We start from the raw sequence: 20,668 nt of genomic DNA, 5'->3' as shown, positions 1-20,668 counted from the left end.
TTTACACCTAACATACATTGCGGGGATACTGCACTATGTTCTGTATCTTGCACTTTCCTCCCTGATGTAAAATGACTTGTATACTAACACAGCACTGAAACTGCATCATGTTTATAATCTCTGTTCTGATGAGTCAAAAGTTATCTTAAAATGGATTAACTCGAGACCTGTATACCCTTTCAAGGACTTTTAAGACAAGTGAGGACAAAATAGATATGGCAAGGTCAAATCAAAATAAACTAACAGACTCTTGCTTTGTCTGTTTATTTTCACATAAGCAATATGGAACAGGGAGATTCCTGTGCATCAACAGCATGTCGCAACCTGTACAAGGAACAAATGCAGTGGTCAAGTGAGGACACTGTTTGACTGTGAAACCATGTGATTTGATCTGATCCCCTGCTCCTCAAATTAAAACAACTAATATTTGGATAAGAGTCCCATGAAGTGTGCTTTATACCAGCGCACAAATGAACCAGGGAAGCTTCTGGGATCTGAACATTTTCACTATTTTGCACTATCCCCACACTAAAACTACTAACAGTATTTTGGAGGAGATGGCTTACTGGTGGTGACTTTAAACAAGAGCTCTGCAAAGTGGGGCAATATACGCCCCAAGATTTAGATCAAATGAAGCAGTAAAATTTAAAGAAAATTTGTGTCGGAGGCGGGTGTGTTATCTGGTGGTGGATGGAGGGTTCTGTGCGATAGTGGTGAACACTAAGACACAAGGAACTTTTTTTGGGGGGAGGGGCAGTGGGAGGGTAGGGGACTGGGGAGTATTGTGGATTTTTCCACTCTGCAATTCATATCTTCACCATCCACCAATACTCAAAGTTCGAAGTTAATATCTTGAATAGCTTTGAAGCCGTGCTCCAGATCTTTCTGTGACCTTGACCTTCAACTCTGCTGAAAATCACTAAATCTGAAAATGTCAATGACATTCACAATTAGGCTTGGCAATGATCATTGTGTAATTTCTCTAACTGGTATGGCAGCTGTTGCACAGATAAAGTAAAATACCACTAATCAAGAGCCATAACACCACTGAAAATCACTGATCTATTACTATCTAATGGCAATAAACAAGTGTAAAAAATTTAAAAGCTATAATTCTTGTAGTATTCATGAAAAGCGGTCTTAAACAAAAATGTCAATCTATATATTCAAATTTTCTCAGTACAAAAAGGGCTATTTATCTAATAAAATGCTTATCAGAGTTATCGTTCTTGGTCTTCTTACTAAGCTAATTATGATTAGTAAGTGCACAAAGTTTCAAAGCTATAGCTCTTACACGTTTTGAATAAAAACACTGAACAAGAAACGCGTCAATGCCACGAAACCAGGTTTTCAACACTTTTCATAAGAATAAACAAGAGTGCCAGAATGTCACAATATACGCCCGTCACAGCAAATTTCTTTACTCTAGCACCTGTATTTGCAGATGTAATTTTAATTTTGTGGTTGTTTAGTAATCATTGTAATTCTTTTGTTTTTCTAAGTCCACAAAAAAACCCCTTACCAGGTAGAGATACCTTAAAATACACCTAAAATTAGAAAGTAACAACTATGTTGTACCACAGAAAAGTGGTCTTGGTTTTTCCCTACGGTCAATTATAAAAAAGTTACAATTTAAGTTATTTATAGTAACAACTAAGGGAAGTTAATCTTAAAAAAAAAAAAAAAAAAAAAAATACAAAAAAAAAAATTGTAAGTCCACACAGAAATCCTTACCAGGTAGAGATTGGTCAAAATACACCTCAAAATTGGATGTAACATGCATGTTGTACTACAGAAAAGTGGTCTCGATTTTTCCCTACGTCTAGTAATGAAAAAGTTACAATATAAGCTATTTATAGTAACAACAAAGGGAAGTAATTCTAAGAATGGAACTGCGCAAGACACTTCGTCTCATGATGGTGTATAATTGTGCCAAGTTACATCAAAATCCCTCTATGCATGAAGAAGATATGCTCCGGACAAACTTTTCATTCTTGTATCCTTTGACCTCTGTGACCTTGACCTTAGACCTAGGGACCTGGTTCTTGCGCATGACACTCCGTCTCATGATGGTGAACAATTGTGCCAACTTTCATCAAAATCCCTCCATGCATGTAGAAGATATGCTAACCCTAACCCTAACCTAACCCTATTTTTAGTAACAATGACCTTGACCTTGATCCCAGAAACCCCAAAATCAATCCCAAGCTACAACTTTATGTAAGTTTTCTATACACCAAGTTTCATCATGATAGCTCATTCCTAAGTTAAGTTATTGACCGGAAACCCTTTTTCTATTTTAAGTAACAGTGACCTTGACCTTGACCCCAGAAACCCCAAAATCAATCCCAGCCTTTGTCTTGATATAAGCTACATACATACCAAGTTTTATTCAAATATCTTTACCGAAACAAAAGTTATTGACCGGAAACCCTTTTTCTATTTTAAGTAACAGTGACCTTGACCTTGACCCCAGAAACCCCAAAATCAATCCCAGCCTTTGTCTTGATATAAGCTACATACATACCAAGTTTTATTCAAATATCTTTACCGAAACAAAAGTTATTGACCGGAAACCCTTTTTCTATTTTAAGTAACAGTGACCTTGCCCTTGACCCCAGAAACCCCAAAATCAATCTCAGCCTTTGTCTTGATATAAGCTACATACGTACCAAGTTTTATTCAAATATCTTTACCGAAACAAAAGTTATTGACCGGAAACCCTTTTTCTATTTTAAGTAACAGTGACCTTGACCTTGACCCCAGAAACCCCAAAATCAATCCCAGCCTTTGTCTTGATATAAGCTACATACATACCAAGTTTTATTGAAATATCTTTACCGAAACAAAAGTTATTGACCGGAAACACCAGTTTGACGCCGCCGCCGCCGCCCGCCCGCCCGACCGACATCTACCCCAATCTAATAACTCAGGTTTTCGTTGAAAACCTGGTTAACAAAAATCTTGACCAACACAAATTATCAAGTTAAGACAATACTTTATAGCTTTTTTTTTTAAACAAAAGTGCCCTGAAGGCCCTGTATTTGAACCTGACCTAAAGATCATCAAGATCAACACTCTCACCAAGTTTCATAGAGATACTGTCATAAATGTGGCCTCTAGTGTAAAGAAGCTTTTCCTTTCATTTGACCTGGTGGCCTAGTTTTTGACCCCACCTGACCCAGATTTAAACTAGACCTAAAGATCATCAAGATGAACATTCCGACCAAGTTTCATTAAGATATGATCATAAACGTGGCCTCTGAGTGTTAACTAGCTTTTCCTTTGATTTGACTTGGTGACCTAGTTTTTTGTCCTACATGATCCAGATTCGAACTTGACCTAAAGATCATCAAGGTTAACATTCTGACCAAGTTTCATGAAGATATAGTTATAAATGTGGCCTCTAGAGTGTTAACAAGCTTTTCCTTTGATTTTTTGACCTGGTGACCTAGTTTTTGACCCTACATGACCCAAATCTGAACTTGACCTAAAGGCCTTATGACGCAGCTGGGAATCGAACCCACGACCTCCCGCACTCAAAGTGGCACTCTACCTTTGAGCTATTGAGGCGGTATAATAAGGTCGCATCATGTTATTTCAGAAAGAAAACATCAAGCTATATATTTATAAACCTCCATTTAAAATCTTAGTAAGAAACATTTAATAAAGGGATGCAAAAATGTATACCCATTTTTTGTCACAGAATTAAAGTTAACTAAAAAATAAATAAATAAGAACTGCATAACACCAGGAGGCACCCATACTTTTTGGCTAGAATCTTCATAGGTCTTGGGTAAACATGTGTGTAATATCAGCTGGGTATACGCAGGCCCGTGTGCAGGATTTGTTTGCTGGGGGGCCCAACCTGGGGTGGGTTGGGGAGGGGTATCCCCTCCCAATTGTGATTTTTTTTAATATGGCACATGAATAGATGCATTTTCCTGCTACCTGAAACACCTTTAAGGATGCATGAATGTATTATATATTTAAGGAAAAGTCTACTTTTTAATCATTTCATCAAGCCTTTTCAATGTATGTATGATTGTACAGTCACAGTGTATGGACTTATTTTTCTGTATGATACCCAGTTGAAAAAAATGTTGAAGTTTTAAGATGACTATTAAGTAGACTAGCTCCTAGACTATGATGATTTTTTTCACATTTTTATGATTTCATGTAGTGAACTGAGCCAGTCTATATACTATGTCCAATATTACAATTTTAACATCATTTTAGAAAATCTCTAGAATAGACTGGCTTTTGTCTCTGTGAACATAAAAAAGAAAAAATCATAGAAATATCGTAATTATCAGTCTAGTGGCTAGTCTAATTATTAAGGGTATCCTATTTGCAAAATGGCCAAATGTTTTCAGATTTCCAACAAAACAAACGAAGTATTATGACAATTACTATTTACATCACAGATTTCAAATGACAATGAACTCTTAACTGTACCAAAGATCTATAAAAATAAATAGATGTGTATTTTATACTTCTTTGACTGTACAAACTATAACATCACAGCACATATTAAATGATATTTTTATGTATAAAACCCCTCATAAGTAACAAGTTTTAGATGCGTTTTGTAAGATTTACTGAGAAACTACTTTTAAAACTATGAGAGTTTTTAAGTAAGGTTATTGGACCCAAAAGAGTAAAATTGATACAGTAATTTCAAATTTATAATTGTTGTAAAATAAAAAGATAGGATAAATATCTATCAATTTAATAAATTTGGGGAATGTGCCTTAATGTAAAAACAAAATACAACCATAATGTTTCAATTTTCAGATTCACATACATGTGATCTCCCGCGCGGGAGGGTCAAAATCCCGATTTTTTCACCTTGCCTCCCGTCTCCCGACCAAAACCATATTTCTCCCGCTTTTCAAAAAAAATCAATAAAAAAAATCAATGTTATGACTGGGTTGATAATTACCGAGGAGTGCCAAACATGTTTACACAGTAAATCAAAGTGTCACCGACTGTTGTGTATTATGTTTGACACACATGTAGCTGGAGGAAAGAGTTGTTTTTCACAGGTGAATTATTAATTGTTTGTTTTGATAAGGGATTATAGACAAGCAGGGCCTTTTCCACCTGTCTCACTGGGCCGAATATCTGCCCATTCTCAGTGCCAATTAAGCTCCATTTTTTACCCATCTGAAGCAAAAAACTCGCAGTCATAAGAAATAATTCCCAACTGAAATGAATTTTGATTATTCAAAGAAAAATTTTGCTCGGTAATAAAATCACATAAATAATTGTTGGAAAAACCAACCCATTACTATTTTTAGAACAGGAGTGTTGTTTCCCCTTATGGAGTTACGCCATTTTCTTCCAATGTTTACCAAATTATTTGCTACCAAATCGGACTTATATAAATTTCATTGAAATTTGGATGAAAACACACACTCATTTATTTGATAACATCAATCTGCATTATCTTGGTAAGAGTAAATACATGTTGATGCATTTCTGTTTTCTATTTTTCATGTCAAAATCGTCAGTATTTTTATACGAAAAAGGGTGGGGTAAGGAATTTACTTAATCTATGAGTTGTGTTCAGACCAATTTAGAGCTTCGTGTTTTTTAGGTCCTCGAGTAGTTTAATGTAAATGCATGTTCACCTTCATTTCTGACCTAAATTGAGACTTTGTTTCTACAAATTTAATCTGTTAAGAAAATTTTAAGTTAGAACAAGTGGGAGCTTCTGTAAGATAGCATGCTCGACTTATCTCAGTGATTGACTCTGAATTAAAGGTTTTGCCAGTAAAAGGGGACATTAAAGCTTTGCCAGTAAAAGGGGCATAATAGTCAATAGCTTTGAATATAACAGAGATATTAGACATTATATAAAACTGTAACAAAAAAATGAAGTAAAAAAAGTGGCATAACTGTCAAAATTCAAATCAAGAGTTATGAGGATTGTTTCTTCTGGTGTAGACTTATATACATTATTGTGTGGACAAAAATGTTGGATTTTGCCTCTAAGTTACGTGTCCGCGCGCTTAATTTATGTCGATAAAAAACCTCCAGTTTTGAGACCCCAACTCCAGCTGAAAAATGGCAAACCTCCAGTTTTGGGATTCTGAACTTATCACATGTATGGATTCATTTTATGATTTACTTAACAAAACCAACAATGTAATGATCATTTTATAACACTTCCAAAGAGTAAAAAACATATTAGTTTCTCCACTACCCAATCAAGTACCGATCAAGCGATCAATGAAGCATGCACAGATAAACTTTTACCTGTGACATGCCTGGGGCTAATTTCCACTACCGGACACGGTTTTATGGCTCTTTAGCCTGTGTATTGCTGTCAAATCAAGCCAGTTGCGCTGGTGTATAAATTTGTTAATTGAGGGGCCCATAGTAATAAAAATCGTAACTAGCCAGCCAGCTGGGGGGGCCCGGGCCCCCTGGCCCCCCACCTGGACACGTGCCTGGTATACGGCATACAAGAAGACAAATACTGGGTCTGCCTCACTATAATATCTTATCAGTAACAAGATAACATGACCTCCTTATAAAACCCTTAATCAAGGAACTGTCATTTTGAACCATGTCATTTTGAACCAGCATGTTCTAGATTTTGATACTTTCAGTTAGGACAATATATGGAACAGATTATTTTTAAACATTGCCACAATACCATACATGTACATACAACTCTTATGACAAAACAACGATACGAATGATTTTTCAAACCTGACAAAATAGAAATAAAAGCAGACACAGTTATATCTTTAAAAAATTTAAAGGGGCACATCTCAAGATATGTATCATTTTTTTATACAAGAGGGCTATTAAAATTATGAATCACTTCCAGTTTTCTGACAAGATTTTTAAAGATTCCATGATATACAAATAGGAGACACATTATAAATAAATGGGGGAAAAAAGAAGCGACTATGCCATCTGATGGCCATAGTTTTGATTGAAATTAAATTTGAAAAAAGCCATCTCTGTGAAATTATTTTAAAATCTGACAAGCAGTTTTTTAAAACCCTAGATGACAACGTTTTTCAACAAATCAAATTAATTTGAACACTTTGTAGAAGGCTTCTATAAGGAACATTTTAGTGAAATCATATTGAAATCAGATCAGCAGTTTCTAAAAAGAAGACACAATCGGGATCTACTGTTGAAAACAATAACATAAAATGGAATAAAATTAATGGACAAATCTTTAAAGCAACAACAGACACAAAAATTAGAAACTTCCAGTATAAATTTTTAATAGTTCCAACAAATAAATACTTGTACAAAATGAAATTGTCTAGAACAAACTTATGTGATTTTTGTAACATGCAAGTGGAAAGTATTGAACATTTATTTTGGGAATGTAATCATGTTCAAATTTTGTGGAATAGACTAAGTAACTTTCTTGCAGAAAAGGGAATATCGTGCCTGTTCAATCTAGAATGTATAAGTTTTGGCACTGTGCAAACAGGGTTAAAAAGCAATACCATAAATTTCGCGATTTTTTTTGATGAAATATTTTATTTTTCACATGAAAAATAGACAAAAGGTTCCCATATTCAATCAGTTTTTATCCTATTTAAATATCAGAATTTGTCTAGAAAAAGAAATAGCAATAATGCAAAACAAAATTGATTATCATTTAAAGAAATGGTCTTTCTTGAATTTTTAATATGCATCCTTACCAGGTACATCACTGAGACACATGGAAAAAAAAAAAAATTGAAATAATCTATTTCAAAGGTAATCAAGAGCGCACATGGGTGTACTCTACACTTTTTTTCCTCTACTTTTATTTTATACAGTGTTAACTTTCTTCTCAAATTAAGCGTCTTATCATGCAAAGTGGATACTTTTATTTATCTTTTTTTGACATACAAAACGATTTTATAAACAAAACTGAAGGGGAAATAATTGCAATTGTTTTATGTATCTCAAAGATATTATTTCTGTTTTATTATTATCTAGTAGGTCTGCAGAATTGTACAAAACAAGTGTAACGTGTTTGTATGATGTATGTCATAAAAGAGAAAAAATAAATTATAAAAAAAAAGAAAAAAAAAAAAAGAAGAAGACATAAAGAAAACCTGCCCTGCCCCACGTTGGCAATGTTTTAATAAAGGGGAACAATCTGAAAGAGTTTTTAAGGGGTTCAGTCAACCCCCAGGAACATTTGTGTGTATTTTCTTTTAAACAAGTTGGTTGTTTCTGACAAGACTCAAACTATTTCTATTGTTACAGTAGCAATATAACTATTATAACTTATATAAGGAAAATTTGTCCCGCTTATGGCAACCATGTATTTTAATATAGTGGAATGATCTGAAGGAATTTACTAGGATATTATCCAGTTAAATACTTTTATCAGCCCAGAGGTTTTCAAAGTTTCCCATTCAGCCATATGCTAGCCCCACCCAAAACAATATCAGGTGGTTAAAACAAAACACAAAACATCATTAAACAAGAGGGCCATGATGGCCCTATATATCGCTCACCAGAGTTGATCAGCCTACTGACCTAGTTTTTTACCCCACATGAGCCAGTTTCGAATTTAACCTAGAGATCATCAAGACAAACATTCTGACCAAGTTTCATAAAGACTGAGTCACAACTGTGGCCTCTAAAGTATTCACAAGCTTTTCCTTTGATCTGAAAGGGTCACCTAGGCTTTGACCCCACATGATCCAGATTCAAACTTGACCTAGAGATCATCAAGACAAACATTCTGACCAAGTTTCATAAAGATTTGGCCAAAACCGTCGTGTCTAGAGTGTTCACAAGCTTTTCCTTTGATCTTGCCTACTGACCTAGTTTTTGATCCTACATGACCCAGTTTCAAACCTGACCTAGAGATCATCAAGACTTGAATTCTGACCAAGTCTCATAAAGATTGGGTCACAAATGTGGTCTCTAGAGTGTTCACAAGCTTTTCCTTTGATTTGACCTGGTGACCTAGTTTTTGACCCCACATGACCCAGATTCGAATTTGACCTATAGATATCCAAGACAAACATTCTATGTAATTCTAATGAGTTTCAAACTTAAACTGTGGTCTCTAGAGTGTTGACAAGATTTTCCTTTGATATGGCCTAGTGACCTAGTTTTTGACCCCACATAACCCAGTTTCAAATCTGACCTAGAAATCATTTAGACAAACATTGAGACCTACATGTAGTTTCAAAAACATTAGGTCACAACTGTGGCCTATAAAGTATTCACAAGCTTTTCCTCTGACTTGACCGGGTGACCTAGTTTTTGACCCCACATAACCCAGATTCCATCCTGGCCTAGAAATCAACAAGATTAACATTCTGACCAAGTTTCATAAAGATTGGGTCACAAATGTGGCATCTAGAGTGTTCATAAGCTTTTCCTTTGATCCTGCTTACTGACCTAGTTTTTAATCCAACATGACCCAGTTTCAAACTTGACCTAGAGATCATCAAGATTAACATTCTGACCAAGTTTTTTAAAGATTGGGTCAAAAATGTGGCCTCTAGATTGTTCACAAGCTTTTCCTTTGATTTGGCCTACTGACCTAGTTTTTGACCTAACATGACCCAGTTTCAAACTTGCCCTAGAGATCATCAAGACTAACAATCTGACCAAGTTTCATAAAGATTTGGTCACTAATGTGGCCTAAAGTGTTCACAAGGCAAATGTTGACGGATGACGCACTGACAGACGACACATTGACGCCAGACAATGTCCTGTCACAATAGCTCACCTTTAGCAGTCCCTTACGAAATTGTCAAAAAGCTGCAAACATGCTGTGAACATACTTATTCACAGGAAATATTCGCGGGATATTTGCTGCTACCGTGATCATACTGCCATTGGTTTGATACTAGTTCATGGGATATTCGCAGGAAGACCAATGATCGCGGCATGTTCACAAGAAGGACTTAGAACATTATAATCTTTTGGTAGACTGTTACTGAAGAGCTTTTATAAGAGCAGGTAATTGTAGATCAATTAATTTGTAACAATATCTGTAAGGTCACAGTACGAGTCTGATAAGTTAATTACAACAAGGGCTGTCACTGATTGGGTCTTCGACGCACCGACGATACGATATATCAGAAGACAAATATCGACGATACATCGATATATTGATTATTAAGTTAGATTAACGACCTATTTGTTCATATAATACTATATACCTTCCTGTAAATGCTATTTTAAGTTCTATTGCCTACTTTCCATACTTCTGTTTGATTGTGTTGTATTTGTATTTATGAAATAAAAGAAATACATAAAAATTAATAACATTTTTCATTTTTATTTTGCCTTCACTCCTTTTTTGCATTCATCCAAATTTACAACTTTGTGAACTTCAGTTGTTTTTTAGGGTCTGAGTGTTTATTTGGGTAGTTTTTTCTCCCTGTAAAATATCGATTTTTGAAAATGGGAATCGATAATCGATCGACAAAAAAAAATCGTTGATACATCGATATCATTTCTATCGATGACAGCCCTAATTACAACCAGATATTCTGGACACGTTTAGAATAGGGCTGTCATTGCTTGGGTCTTAGGCGTATCGGCGATACCGATATATCAGAAGACAAATATCGACGATACATCGATATATTGATTATTAAGTTAGATTAACAACCTATTTGTTCATATAATACTATATCTTCCTGTAAATGCTATTTTAAGTTTTATTGCCTACTTTCCATATTTCTGTTTGATTGTGTTGTATTTGTATTTATGAAATAAAAGAAATACATAAAAATTAATAACATTTTTCATTTTTATTTTGCCTTCACTCCTTTTTTGCATTCATCCAAATTTACAACTTTGTGAACTTAAGTTGTTTTTTAGGGTCTGAGTGTTTATTTGGGTAGTTTTTTCTCCCTGTAAAATATCGATTTTTGAAAATGGGAATCGATAATCGATCGACAAAAAAAAAATCGTTGATACATCGATATCGTTTCTATCGATGACAGCCCTAGTTTAGAAGGAAATCTGTGTGCATTACAGACAGTTTTCATAAGTGATTCTTAGAGGCTGATAGGAATTATACTTTTTTGTGGTAAGTCAGAAAATTGATGTTTTAAATATCTATACTCATAAATCTAAATAAACATAAGGAATTTTGAAAATGAAAAAGATATGCTTAAACTTTTGCAGAGCTGTATCAGATTATCTAAAAAGAAATATAAAACTACCTTATTTTGACAATTTCTAAGCTTCATAAGTCTGATAATTAACATGTTAAACTAAGACAGATTTGAAGTGATACATATAACTTATAAGCAGTGTGAAGAAAAAACATTGGGATGAAATGAATACATGCACTCAGACACTGTAATTGAAATGACAAGTAACAGTTAAAATTCAAACATATTTCATATCTAAAACTCTATTTAAAATGCCCCAAATATGATATGAGAAAGTTCAGACATTGACTATTTGAATTTGTTACAACTACAGTGTTCAAGTTTATTCAATAAAAATTTTGATCCCTGATTCCTATTAATTTATTTGTTTTTGCACTTTTTCTGTAGATGCCTTTTTGTACACAATTTCTGTAGTGATGGTTTTCAGCTAGTTCACAGCATGTGCGCAGCAACTAGTTCACGGGATGTTCGCAGCAACTAGTTCGCGGGATGATCGCAGCAACTTGTTCGCGGGAAGTTCACAGCTACTTGTTCGCGGAACGTTCACGGCAACTTATTTGCAGCAAAACTAATTTGCATGTGAAAAGTGAACACCAAACAAACATCCCGCGAACAGTTATACCAATTGTATCAAAAGTGTTCGCGGCATGATCACAGCAAGTGTTCGTGGCAAACTATAATATTTCCCTAAGGGGTTTGTGCTCTGGTGCGCTAAAAATGTCAGCGAAGCAATTTTATGCTTTATTATCAACATAAATTCATTAGCAGAGATGTAATCATTAGAAATATCTTGTAACTGCACCAGAAAATGTTCCCATAAGATTTCATTGTGGATTTTTTAACAGAAATATGCAGAATAAGTTTGGATGTGACAGGATGGCGACAGTCAAAAGTTATCATTTGAACTAGATAAACATTTACCGCATCTACACGGCAATATAAGCAAAGGATAAAACCAGTAACTTTACATGACTATGTACTGTGATTTATCCTCCATTATTTTGGTCCTTCAAAGTTAGACTGCATGTGGACTGAGCCCAGCTTGGCACAGATATGTAGTAAAATACCATGGACTCTACTGGGGATCGAACCCCGGACCTCGTGATCTAAAGGCGGACACTCTAACCACGTCGCTAAAGGGTTAACCCAACAGCAAAGCTGTTGGAAGTGGTCTTATATACCTACAACCACTACACTCCTCTCCTCTCTAACATTGAAGGACCAGGCATCAACTGATCCGCCTATCAATTTCTAGCCTGAGGCATCAACTGAACCTCCTATCAGTTTCTAGCCTCATCCAAATGCATGAATCCGTCCAATATCCTCGTCACCAGTGTAGTAAAATACCACGGACTCTACTGGGGATCGAACCCCGGACCTCGTGATCTGAAGGCGGACACTCTAACCACATCGCTAAAGGGTTAACCCAACAGCAAAGCTGTTGGAAGTGGCCTTATATACCTACAACCACTACAGATAGATATGCGCAAGCCAGGAATCTCGCTCTTTTCACGTGCCCTCGCAGATTTTGTTGTTTTCATTGCTAAGCCGGATTCAATCCACTTTCGTTTGTTGAAAAGATGGTGCAAGGGCTACCTTTTCTATTTTTAATATTATCAGCAAATTCTGAACATTTTAATGAAGCATTTAAACTGAAAGCTGTGGGTTATTTGGTCACTAAAATTGTAATGAATTTCAAATATGAGAAATCACGGTGGGAAGTCAACACGACGGCTGCATGTCCAGCCCGGCTAGGTAACTCTGGTAAATATGCTTACAGTGCTTTTTTATCGTATGTGGGCCGAAATATTTTGGAACGAATAAACCACAACTGAATATTATAAGAAGTTTACTCACCAAAAGAACAACTTTGAAATGACATTTGCGCGTATGACTGGGTTCGGATTGTGATGTTTCAATGATTCGTCCATTTTTCCGATTGATTTTGATTATTCTTTGAAAATTAATTCACTTTCGTTTTCAGCATGTCACCGGATTGCGTAATTTTCTTCTAATGAATATGTCGTACCAAATCCGTACAATCGGAGAAGTGCAGGTTAGAGACCACATCTACATCTACATCTACATCGGTACAACCAACAATCGATTTCCGATTATGACTGGTCGGCGCTGTCAGAGAAACAGTTGTTAAAGAAATTTAGTATATTACAGTATTAAAAGTAAAAGATAAAAGGACAGTATGCTACAGTTAAAATAGGACAGAATGGAAGAATTACATAGTGACCGCCGCCAGCCTCTCTGTAAAGATACTGAGGCTGGGGCTAGCTTTAACTGTTGTGGGGAGGGAGTTCCAGAGACGGATGGTTCTAGGGAAATAAGAGTTAGCAAAGTATTGAGTGCTGGAATAAGGGATCAAGTAGTTAAGATTTCTAATGGGGGTCAAGTAACCTTGGTCAATAGCAACGGTCTGGGTCCTTACTTTGTAAAACAATGGTAATGAACAGTTTAATCTACGGTACTGGAGAGTTTTCCATTCTAAGGATTTCAACATTTCAGTTACACTGCTTGTATAGTTGTAATCATTCATAACGTACCTAGCTGCTGACCTTTGGACTCGTTCAAGTTTATGGGTGAGGGTTTTCTGCCAGGGATGCCACACAGTTGAACAGTATTCTAACTGTGGGCGGACATAGGTGGTGTATGCAGCTTCTTTGACCTTTATGTTATCTGTCTTGACATTTCTCTGAATAAATCGAAGGGAAGAGGTTGCCTTAGAAGTTATGTTTTCAAAGTGTTGTGACCAGTTCAAATCATTGGAGATAGTTATTCCTAGGTATTTAGCTGATGAGGTGGACTTTAACTCTGTATTGTGTAACCTATAGGGGTATATAAAGGGATTTCGCTTCCTACTTACTCTAAGGACTTCACATTTGTCGGGGTTAAATTCCATTTGCCAGACTCTTTCCCATGTTTCTAATTTATGGAGATCTTTTTGAAGGGCTATGCTATCATTATTTGATTTGACAGTGAGGTATACGATGGTGTCATCTGCAAACATACGGGTTTTACATTTGACTGAGTCAGACAGGTCGTTAATGTATACAAGGAAAAGGCAAGGCCCAAGGACAGACCCCTGTGGAACTCCAGACAGGACCGGAAGTTCGCTGGACAGGTGACCTTCAACTGCGACCTTCTGAGTACGATTAGAGAGGAAGGATTTGACCCAATTAGTTATTTGGGGACTAACACCTAGGGATTGTAACTTGTAAATTAGCCTCAAATGGTCGACTTTGTCAAATGCCTTAGAAAAATCCATTACGATGACGTCAGTTTGTTGGCCTTGTTCTAAATTACTATAAAGTTCCTGGGTGAAATTAATAAGCTGAGTTTCGCAACTATGACCCGACCTAAAACCATGCTGGAACTGGCTGATAATATTGTGTTTGTCAAAGAAGGACATAAGATTTGAAACCACGATGTGCTCAAGGAGTTTGGACGCAATACAGGTTAGAGAAATTGGTCGGTAGTTGCTGGGTTTTGATTTGAGACCTTTTTTAAAGACTGGTGCAACTGTTGCCTTTTTCCAGTCTTGAGGGACAATGTCTGTATTTAGGGATAAATTGAAGATGTGGCAAAGGACGGGGGCGATTTCTTGATGAAGTTCCTTGAGAACACGGGGGGATAATTCATCTGGCCCTGACGCTTTATGTGGGGATAGGCCAAGAAGGAGTTTGTCAACACCCTCTGGAGTTACATTTATTTGGTCCATTAGGGAGGAAGGGGATGTTAACAGTTTGGAGCACAAATGTTTAAGGCTTAGGGGCTTAGGTGGGGAGAAAACTGATTCAAATTGCTTATTAAGGATGTTTGCCTTAGTGACTGGATCAGTGTGGGTGAAACCATCTGATTTGAGAGGGGCTATGCCGACATTTTCTTTTTTGTTATGTTTGATGTAGCTATAGAATTTCTTATTTCTACCAGGTTGGGAATCATGGCTAAAGATGACGTTTTCCATGTATGACCAGTATGAGGCTCTTATTTGCCTTTGTATATAGGATTTTAGGGACTTCAGTTTCTGGTTCTTAGCTTGTTTTCCCCCAAGTACTTTCATTTTTGTATTTATTAATGTAACGTGTATAGTCTTCCAAATTCGAAACATGTATATGTTATCACGTTTTGTTTTCAAGAGTTATTTTAGTGCACCTAAATAACGGGTGAAAAACATTTGAATAGTGATACTTTATTTTAGTGGGGTTTTTTTTGTTTTCTTTTCGTGTGAATGATATGATATCTTTTAAAGGAGAAACCTGTTTCATGAAACTTTTTTCCATATGCATCAGCTGTAGCAAATACTGTCAAACTATGTATTTTAATACACTTAACGCACTAAAGTGGCTGAATTTCGCAAAATAAATCCCTGCTTTGGTTTGTTCACATTACATCACAGACCAGTCAGAATGGACAACACGTACTTTACCTTAAAAAACATGTAAAACTGGTTTCATCAGGGACATCAAAGTATCTTTAGAACGAAGTGGCGAATTAAGCATTAGTGAAGAGATAGCACAGATTAAATGCCAATAACAACTTTCAGATTACACCAGTGATTCAAATGAAATCATCGGAAATGCTCCACTGGGCACTTTAAAGAACCAGGCTGTCTATGCGCAAAGAGCTAGGCTAAGTACGCCGGACAAGGCTGTATCTGATTTCTGATCTCTCTGTCGTGGTTTTTTTTGTCTCATTCTGTCCCTCTGGTCAGATCGCTCTGTGTCTGTACTAGTAGAGGATGAATTATGCGCCCTGTGTGGCTGCATTTGAACTATGTAAAGCGCCTTTGAACGTGATATTGATCATGAAAAGGGCGCTATATAAATCTGGTATAATAATAATAATAATAATAACCCATACACACAGATAGTGATTGACTCCCTTTTTACTACAGCATTGCTGTCATTATAGTTGCATTGCTGTTAGTGATAAGATTTATGGTTGAATTTGGATTAATTACTGTCATCATATACAATAGTATGGAATGCAGGTAGGGACATACCAGTTGCTACTTGCTACTTGCTTGTTGCTAATTGCCATGAAATAGATGTAAAATTAGCTCGTTTACTAACTTATCTTGTCTCTCCTCCCAATTATAATCAGTATTGTATAAAATCAAAAGGATACAAAACATCGCTGACACATGCCTGTCGAAAACTGCTAATTCAGATTCTGATCATTCAAGTAAACAAGTGGCAACTAGCAAGTAGCAACTGGCAACTGGCATGCAGCAACAAGTAACTGGCAACTGGCATGAAGCAACTAGCAATTAGCAAGTGGCGACTGGCAAATGGCAACTAGCAAGTGGCAACTGGCAACTAGCAATTGGCATGTCCCTATCCGCATTCCATACAATAGTTTACGGGAACCAACCATTTGTTAGAGCAAGTGCTCGTTGTAAAATACTATTTACCAATCAGAAATGACTTCTTTAAAAAGCACAATTGTAGAAGAGACAGGAGTGCTACAGTATAAAAGGTAGCCAGACGATAGTGAGATCATTCTGTTTCAAGCGACTGATGTAGACATTGAGGATTCAACTAATAATTCATCCCACACCTTGATATGAAAGCTTTTGCAGCTACGCTGACAGGGCAGATAAATTATTAAAAAGAAGAAATTTCACCTACATTGTAATTAGGTTTCGAGCTATGGGACCAGCACATATAATTTTTACCTTTACAACAGTCAAATGCTACGGACAATAGCATATATAGGCTGAGCATCGGAAAACTGAGACAGACAAACATAGTTTAATAATGTACTGAGAATTCCAGCCTACAGACGGGGTTCAGCCGTTATCGGAAAGTACAACCAAGGCATTGTGGTTATACCTATACGGTAGTTGAATGCTATGTATGATAGCATACAAGCGCTAACCATCCAGAACTCAGGGCAAACATATTGAGTTGCAGCTTCAGTTATGAAGACATAGGCTAAATATCTATGTGAAAGGACTCGTAAGTTGTTGATTCAAAGACTTCGTCTGACGGGAACTTCAACAAGAAAACCAGTCAAGTAAAGTACCTCCAGCCTAAAGGTGTTTAAGCTAATTATTATTAGTTGAATGGTGTTAATTTAAAACATATACGCGTGATTTGCCTGATCCTGAAATTATGTAGCTCATAATTCAAATAATTTACAAATCATTTGTACACGGATCATTTAAGCGAGGTAGCCATGGAAAATATATTTGAGATATATAGGTCTTACTAGCTCTACGTTTTAACAAAGGAAATTCTACGCAGTTTGTCAGCTAGTCCAAGACATTCACCGTAGTGATTGGACCCATTTCATTCCTCAAGATACTAAAGGCGTAACCCGCCGCCTTAGCTCAATAGGGAGAGCGCAGATCTGCGGATCGCGGGCTCGTGAGTTCGATCCCCTTGCCGTTCATATGTTTATAAAAGACATTGTGTCTGAAATCATACGTCATTCATCTTTGATTCATGTGGGAAGTTGGAAGTTACTTGCGGAGAACAGGTTTGTACTGGTACAGAATCCAGGAACATTGTCCGTCGTTATATGACTGAAATACTGTTAAAAACGGCTTTAAACTCAAAACAAACAAATCAAAGGCGTACGCACTTCTCTGGTTATAACTCGTATCTTGACAATTCTGGGGGCTCGTCCAGGATCTATATCCAAGTAGGTACAGAGACTAGTGGTTATAACGTTAATGCTGGTGTGCGAAAGATCTGTGCGACTGAACGTATACTTAGCTACATGTAATTCAGTTCCAGACATATTTCAAGCTTAAAGACTTGGATAGATATTTGTCAGCAGTGTTGTTTGTATATTCAGAGGTTCAACGAGTAAGTACTGGACTCCCACCGTTTAAACTACTCTTTGGCAGGACTGTCAGAGGACATATGTAAGGATTTAAAGAAATTCTAACTGAAGCTGAAACACGAGAAATAAGACATACATATGAATGTGTATCATGCCTACAAAGTCGACTAGAAGAAACATGGAATGTAGCTAGAGAATGTTTGCATGCAGCACAGGAAACATACAAGCACCATTATGATAGGAGCACCAGAAATAGGGATTAAAGGTTGGTGATAAGGTGTCGTTACTTTTGCCAACTAACCATAATAAGTTAATACTTCAGAGCAAAGGGCCTTACGAAGTAGTTGGTGTGGTCATTAAAATGAACTATAAAGTAGAAAGTACGAGGCTTGATCCAGACGTAATGTCACTTCGTCCATTGCGCATTCGTTTATCGTTGTATTGTTTTAGAAATCAGATCAAGCCCTAAGCTAATTTAATTATGATTGCTAAATATTACATTTTAGGATTGTTTCCTCTTAAATATATAGAACTTTAAAAGTCACACTTAGCGACATTTCGACGCACGCAAAAATAGGGTATAAGATATGGAACGAAATATGGCAAAGATGTTCCCTTTTGCGAAGAAAGCACCACAGTTTGCATGAAGTTACTTTAAAGTACCCCGAATCCTGTAAGAGTGAGTTGGGTTTTACGGCGAATCGACACAAAATGATCATATAACGCCGGGAAATGAGATGCGCTGTACCTGCCCTAGAACCTCCCTTTAAATTAACTTAAAAGGGGAGGTAAATTGTCTTGATAAAAATAGAGTTTACTTTTAATGTAACAGTATATAGTTATGTTTTATATGATCTACATATAGATACAATATCACTGACATGGACCGACAACCATTATATTAGGTATTAACAAATATAAAAAATTTGATTAACAAAACTCAATATTCTCAAGATACTATTATACCGGATTTATATAGCGCCCTTATCATGATAAACATATACGTTTAAAGGCATATTACATATTGCACTAAAAAGGGACGTAATAAGATACATACCGTATGTTTTAAAAAACTTAAAACGGAGTGTGAAAAAATGCTTTTGTTGAAGAAAACAAGAACATCTGTATTTAGGTATTATATAATATGCTGAATCAAAATATGATTACGAACTCGAATTTTTGAAAACAATTTCCAAGACATTAATTCATGACCATAATCAATTATTGCTCCTGAATATTCAGTTCCATTCCTGTTCCGTACAAGTTTCCTTCTTACATCTTTTTGACAATGATAAATATGTATTTGGTATAACTTCAAGTAAATGTTAGCTGTTACACAATGTATCAGGACAATAAATTTACATCTAAAAGGTGAGACCACTTAAAGGATCAGTTTTGTATGTTTTTGTTATAGTCATCAAATTTAATTATCTTACAAAACAGTAAATGACATAGTCATGTTTCAAATCTAATGACTCATCCATAGACTCATAAGAAAATAGAAACTGATATTTGTACCCTTTCCCTTGATGCCTGAGAACTGTAATGGGTTTTCCAGTATTTCTCTCTCTAACACATATATCTTCACATTGACATAACTGTGCATAAAGTAAATTTGGGATGCTTTTAAGCTTTCTATTTCCTTGAGAAACTGAAATTTTGTCTGGCTCCATTTACTGACCTACAACTTGTTGCCTTTGCATAATAATATGACAATGTATTATTCCAAAAGTGTAAAGTCTATTATAACATGTGGTGCACAAAAATATATTTTATGAAGCAGTGCCATGAATAAAGACTCTCTTCAGGCATATGCCTGTAAACGTAGAGACTGTATCAAAATTAGATATTACATGAAAGAACGTTCTGCCCAACGATACATACATTCAACACTATTATATGCACACATGAGAAAGCTGCTCATGGTATGCAATTGCTTGTCGCATATGAAGTAAAACAAAACCACAGTTGGATAATGTGCAACAGACACTGAAAAGCGCTTGTGTTTTCTACAGTAAATCACTTTGCTGGTTGTTAGTTGTAACTACATTTGGCTATTTCAAAATATCCTAGTACAAATACTCATTCCGTAGCAGCCGTCTTTTTGTTTTTGGCATACAGAAAAGGGCAAATGTTCAACTGGAAAAGTCACATCAAAGAACACAATCGTCCATACCACACTTAGAGCATGGTCTATGCATTATCTGGTTACTTTCAAACATGTTTGCAGCAGGCAAATGCCTCGTTTAAAGGTTTGTCAATCGCACATGACAATTGGACGCAATATATTGTTCTATTATACAAAAACATGTCGACATGTGAGTTAGTAAATGAAGTCAGAAAACATATTTTCTTAAATAAAAAGACACTATGAAAGCAATCCCCCTATTAAGAGATATTCATTTGTCCAGCATTGAGTTTTGCATCAAGCAACTTGTATTTGGAGACGGGCATTTATAGCAAACACTGATATTGCTAATCCTGCCGACAGAGAAGGGGCAAAAGAACTGGCATTTGGTTTCAATTATGCTTTACAGTTTGTAAAGCTGCTAAAAGTTTGGGGAAATTCATCAATGTACCTACAAAAATACATACACAGGCAGATATACTGTGTACTCAGTCATGTTATTGTGAATGCCTTTGTGCTAGAGACTGAAATAGTGGCAAACCTATCGCTGCATCAGGGATGTTATGACTAAAACAAGTTGTTTGTTTAGGGTAGACTCTATCAAGTTAGA

The 20,668-nt window shown here is 36.1% G+C and overlaps 1 protein-coding gene across 3 annotated transcripts in view; it reads right to left on the bottom strand.

Moving 5' to 3' along the window:
• LOC123553972 (ATP-binding cassette sub-family C member 4-like) overlaps window positions 1–13,124 on the bottom strand; it is a 169,786-nt gene extending 156,662 nt beyond the window's left edge. For all 3 annotated transcript variants that reach the window (XM_045343769.2, XM_053548618.1, XM_045343770.2), the window contains exon 1: window positions 12,984–13,124. In XM_045343769.2, coding sequence (XP_045199704.2) covers window positions 12,984–13,057 — 74 coding nt within the window. In that variant the 5' untranslated portion in view covers window positions 13,058–13,124. The remainder of the gene's footprint in view (window positions 1–12,983) is intronic.
• Window positions 13,125–20,668: the final 7,544 nt, after the last annotated feature.

This window comes from Mercenaria mercenaria, chromosome 7, assembly GCF_021730395.1.
Source record: "Mercenaria mercenaria strain notata chromosome 7, MADL_Memer_1, whole genome shotgun sequence".
NCBI lineage: Eukaryota > Metazoa > Mollusca > Bivalvia > Venerida > Veneridae > Mercenaria > Mercenaria mercenaria.
This window is presented reverse-complemented; position numbering and strand designations above follow the sequence as displayed.